We start from the raw sequence: 6,000 nt of genomic DNA, 5'->3' as shown, positions 1-6,000 counted from the left end.
TGAAAGAGGAAATTACCAATCTATTTGATTAATTTGATCATGAAATTAATATATACAATCAACTCAACCAGAGTTAAACAAAACAACCAAACAACAAATGAAATGGAGAGACCAACACTAAACAAGCCTTGATAACGAATCAATTCAATGCAGCAAATCCACCCCCTCTCATCATGGCCTTAAACTCATTAAAATTAACTCTACCATCTCCATCCACATCCACCTTCATTATCATCGTCTTACAATCCTCTTCCGTTCTCCCCTGCTTCAATCCCAACGACGCCAACACGGACTTCAACTCATCCACCGTGATGAACCCGTCCCCATTCTGATCAAACACGCTGAACGCCTCCTTCATATCCTCCTCCTCCTCGCGCGTGTTCATGATGTTCTGGTACAAATCTCCAAACTCGTCAATGTCGACACACCCGTCGTTGTTCACATCGATCTTCTCAATCATCTGCGTCAGCTCCTGGTCCGGAATGAAAATTCCCATCTTCTCAAGCGACTCATTCAGCTCCTGCTTCGTGATCCGCCCGTCCCCGTTGTGATCAAACATCTCGAAGACCTTGCGTAGCTCGTCCGCCTCCATTCGGGGGAAATGCAGCGTCAATTCCGTGTTACTGCTTGTCAAATTGGTATGATTACGATCAATTCCTGCTTCACGGGAATACCAAAAGGTAGGAACGTAGTTTCGAAGCTTCTTCGGAACAAGATAAGCTAGGATTGAATTAAGGACATTGTAGAAGAGAAAAGCTCGTAACAGAATGGCTGAGATTGCTTTATGTTTTAGCATTGTGTATATTTAGGAGAAGATGTAGTGTACGAACAGAGTCTGGTTTGAGGGGAACTTATGGATGAGAGGAAACGCGTTAATTTGGTGCAAGTGTAATATTTTTATCAATGAAACAAACGCGTTGTTGGTGTTATAATTGGTGGGATAAATTTAAAAAGTAGTTGGACTGAAATTGTGTCCGTTGGAAACGGATCTATATTGAGACGTTGGGGACTTAAAAGCGGCTAAAGAAAAGGACTTGGCCGGCCTCGGGGTTTGTGATTGGTGGGTTACGGACACGTGGCCAGTTGTGACAGGGTGGGCACCGTCTAGTTTTAGTGTTTTTTATGGTCATGAATCATGATGTTGGAGTGAAAATTACTTCGTTCTTTTGTTAAGATCTGGATGGATTTAACTACTTTGAAGTTTGAAGTCTCATTCCACTTTACTCTCTAATCTCCGGTCTTCATGTCACACTTGCACAATTTTCCCGTCCAGATTTGGAGGTGAAATTTGGTTGGTCTATCAGTCCGAAGACGAACCCGATAAAAGTAACTTGTTAACATTTTATTTCGCATGATTTTATGTTTTGATCCGATTTTTGTGATCCAATACGATTGAAGGACCAAATATAATAGATGCAATATTTGATTTATTTATTTACAAAAAATTCAAATTTGATTCGATATAGTTTATTTTGAACCAGATAATGCTATGTATCCCAAAAATTATTATCAAATGTATAAGTGGAAGATTGTGATGGATGATTAATATATATGTAAAGGGGGGCTCTCATTATTATCGCAGTCAATGCAACCAAACAGATTTCGACATGTTGTGCTCAGTAAGATGGTTCGGTAATATTATAAGAGCATCTTCAACGGTGTTAGCTAAAAGTGTTTGGCTAAATTGGACATGTAAGAAGTCATGTAAAATTTGTTGAACCTGTAGGACATTTTGCTTCGATGGTATTGGCTGGCTATAATTTAAAAATAGTATGTTATTAATATTTAGATTGTTATAAATAGAATATATCAGTTTAATATGGTAAAAATAATATGTAATCAGCGGGAAGGAGGAAAATAAATTGCGGGAGATGACGTGGAATTCACTACAGATCTATACAGATCTATAGTGGTTCGACAAATATAGTCATCCATGGGGGAGTGGCTATAATTATACACAAGGGTTTGCTATGGTTGGAGTGATGTTTTTTGTGGATATTGGTTATAAATTTTAATTTTGGTAAGCCACCTAGACTTTTAGCCAAGTGTTTCTCATGGTTGGAGATGCTCTTATAGGTTCAATTTAGCCAACGTATAACCAACCCTATTGGACCATTAGTTAAAAATCATAAATACATACCATAATTAAAAAATATAGAGATTGTGTCAAAAAAATATTAACTTCAATGCATTCTCCTTGTCTATAAATATAGCCAAGATTAAGAGGTTGACTATATTTGTCGAATCTCTACAGACCTGCAGACAATTTGTAAGAAGATTTCACATCATTTATTACTATATTCAAGTGATATATTCTATTTATAATCACCCAAAATATTAATGACATACTAATTTTACATAATGTCTTACATGTTGGAGTGGGAGTTTTTTGAGCGTTTGGCTATATTTTGTATTTTTGGTATGTCAACTCACATTTTAATCGAGAGCTTTTGGTGGTCGGAGATTATCTAAGAGCATCTTCCACCATTGAAAACCATTAGCTAAAAGGTGAGTTGGCATACAAAAATTAAAAAAATTTAGCCAACAGCTCGAAAAACTCAACTCCAACCATACTCAGCTGTTGTCTATAATTTTAGCCAACCTCCTATGGATGGCTAAATTTGTCGAACCTCTACAGGTCTGTAAGAAATCTGTAGGAAGATTGCACATCATTTATTACCGTATTGAACTAATATATTCTATTTTAACAATCAAAAATATTAATAACATACTATTTTTAAATTATAGACAACCAATATATACCGTTGAAGCAAAATGTCTTATAGGTTCAGCAAATTTTACATAATGTCTAGCATCTTCCACCATTGAAAACCATTAGCTAAAATGTGAGTTGGCATACTGAAAATAAAAAATTTAGCCAATCGCTCAAAAAACACATGCTCCAACCATACCCGGTTGTTATCTATAATTTTAGTTAACTTATTATGGATGGCTAAATTTGTGGAACCTCTACAGGTCTGTAAGAAAATCTGTAGAAAGATTGCACATCATTTATTACCATATCGTACTGATATATTCTAGTTTAACAATCTAAAATATTAATAACATACTATTTTTAAATTATATATAGCCGACCAATATAGCCAATACTATTGAAGTAAAATGTCTTTACAGGTTCATCAAATTTTACATAATGTCTTACAGGTCCCATTTAGCCAACGATTATAGCCAATGCCGTTGGAGATGCTCTTACAGGTCTCATTTAGCCAACGATTTATGCTAACGCCATTGGAGATGCTCGTATAGGTCTCATTTGGCCAACGATTATAGCTAACACCGTTGGAGATGCTCTAAGAGCATCTTCAACCATTGAAAACCCTTGGCTAAAAGATGAGTTAGCATACTTAAAATAAAAAAAATTTAGCCAACAGCTCGAAAAACTCAACTCCAACCATGCTCAGCTATTGTCTATAAATTTAGTCAACCTCCTATGGATGGCTAAATTTGTCGAACCTCTACATGTCTGTAAGAAATTTGTAGGAAGATTGCACATCATTTATTAGCATATTGAACTGATATATTCTATTTTAACAATCTAAAATATTAATAACATATATTTTTTAAATTATAGCCAACTAATATAGCCAATATCATTGAAACAAAATGTCTTACAGGTTCAGCAAATTTTACAAAATGTCTTACAGATCCCATTTGGCCAACGATTATAGTCAACGCCATTGGAGATGCAATAAGAGCATCAAATGTGTAAGACTGTAAGAGCATTAAATGTGCAGATCCTTTTAAATCATTGCTATATAAGTTAACTTTTAAATGTGCACATAGTTCATTTATTTAACATTATATTATATCTTTTAAAATGATTTAGAATCTCTGTTGAAAATGCTCACACAAAATGCTTATCCCAAAACACGCCTCAAGGATTAAATCTTTATTATATAAGTTATATGTAATTATAAAATTATTAATTTGATTTTTACTCTAAAGAAAAATTAGAACTCTAATTTACTTTAATTTCAAAAAAGAAAAACTCTGATTTACTTTGAGTATTAGCTAAAGCATATATTGTTGTTGCATACAACAACAACATTTTTTTGCCGAGAAGGCGAAAAATATTTCATAAATTCAAAAATAACTTTTTCGAAAAGAATGTCTTTAGAAAAAAGCTGGTCATCATATTTTTAGAAAAAAATTGTTTTCAGTTTTTGCGGAAAGTTATCATAATTTTACTATTAAATTTCATCAAAAATATAACTTTTTCTCAAAACGTGCGGTAATCGATTTCTAAAGAAGTTTTTTTTTAAATACCAAATTTATGTTTTTTTGACGAAAAGCGAAGAATTTAATAAATAACTGAAAATCAGCCAAGACAAACCCTCAAACTGTCAAATACAACCATATTAAGAAACAAAAAATAAGCTAAACATATAGCCGCTTTGTTTTCAGATCGCTTAACAAATAAAAAATATTTAAATTCTTTAAACCAAAAGATATTACAATCAAATCTAGAACAATCCAACCTACATCAGTTGTGAACATAGTAGCATCGCAATCGACCTTCACATAAGCAGCAGCATCTATAACCCAATGTTCGGAATTATCAGTTACATCAACTGATATTGCATCAACAAATGACCACAAAATATGAACAATTTTATGTCGTGAAAGGTAAGCTATTGCAATATTCACAACCGTGTCATGTTTGACACAAGCCTTACGGATTACCCAAAATACCAAATTTATGTTTGATTTGCTTTTAAAACATAACACAAGTAATGCTACTATGGGGCCGTTTGGGTGAGCTTAATATAAGTGCTTATTGCATAAAATAAATAAGTGGAGTAGAAGTTAGTCAGAAGCAAGATAAGATTCATAAGTGATTAAAGTGTTTGGGAAATAAGTAGAAGCCCTGAAACAAAAGCTAGCATTCCTAGCTTTTTATAAGTGCTTCTTGACTTATTAGACAAACGGTACGAATAAGTGCTCATAACTTATAATTCAGAAGCCGGGCTTATAAGTCCCAGACAAACACCCACTATATCTTAAAACTAAGCAAACAAAAACTTGAAATTAGAGAGGTCCTGCAGATTGGATGAAAGCAAACGGCAAAACATGTCCGCCATACGACCACATGCTTCCCCAGCATCATCTTCCATATCTTTTCCACCTGCATACGACAATGAAATGCATTGTTTTAAGCAATGAATCAACCTAAGTAGCAAGTTTCTAAATCACATATGGGTGTGATGTAAAAGTAAATAGGTAAAGGCAAGACTCATCCCCCACATTCCCACATATATAAACCTACATTTTCACCACCTGAATAGGCAACAGATTATAATATTAGAGCAAAGCATGCAAGTCTGTTAAAGCCAAAATTCTGGCAAGTGTATGAAAATTTTCAGTAAAATTGCAAACAGCAGTTAGCATCAAGGACAATCAACAGTTTAGAAATACATTTCAAGTATAAGAGAAGAAAATATAAAATTACATATCTTTTGCCTCAACATAAAAAGAGTCTCCTAATTAAACTCTGGAGAGGCGCCCAAACTTTATTCCACCAATCATAATATCATATCTTCTGATGGTATAAGCGAACTTATTAGCTTTGTCATAGAAAGTGTGAGCATAATCACTCGAACATTTGATGAATATTGTCAAAGATATCCTCCCGTCGATTCCCTGGACGAAATGTGATACCATCCAAGTTGTCCAGAGGCATAAAGCAAATACTTTGACATCCTTTAGCAATACTTTGCCACACATGTTAAACTGGTTTTGTCTGTGATCATCGCTCTGTTTTATGTGATACCGAATTTTTTCCATTTTATCATCTGCAGGCCATTACATCGTCAAGAAAATGAGAATTTGTAGAACAATACTGTATAAACTAACTTAATTAAGCATAAAAGAAAGTCTGTTACGCTTAAAGATGTACAGTCCGAGATTCATATTGGTGTCCTCATATACAACCAAACCTTATGATTCTGTTCGTATTCCACTCGTTTACAAATAAACTGC

General features: G+C 34.1%; 1 protein-coding gene across 1 annotated transcript; it reads right to left on the bottom strand.

Moving 5' to 3' along the window:
* On the bottom strand, positions 1 to 954 carry LOC108220835 (calmodulin-like protein 3). Its single transcript, XM_017394701.2, has one exon. The coding sequence runs from the start codon at positions 794 to 796 to the stop codon at positions 140 to 142; it is 657 nt and encodes a 218-aa protein (XP_017250190.1). The 5' UTR covers positions 797 to 954; the 3' UTR covers positions 1 to 139.
* Positions 955 to 6,000: the final 5,046 nt, after the last annotated feature.

Source organism: Daucus carota, chromosome 5 (genome assembly GCF_001625215.2).
Source record: "Daucus carota subsp. sativus chromosome 5, DH1 v3.0, whole genome shotgun sequence".
NCBI lineage: Eukaryota > Viridiplantae > Streptophyta > Magnoliopsida > Apiales > Apiaceae > Daucus > Daucus carota.
The sequence above is the reverse complement of the archived record's forward strand: the minus strand, read 5'-3'. Positions and strand labels throughout refer to the sequence as shown.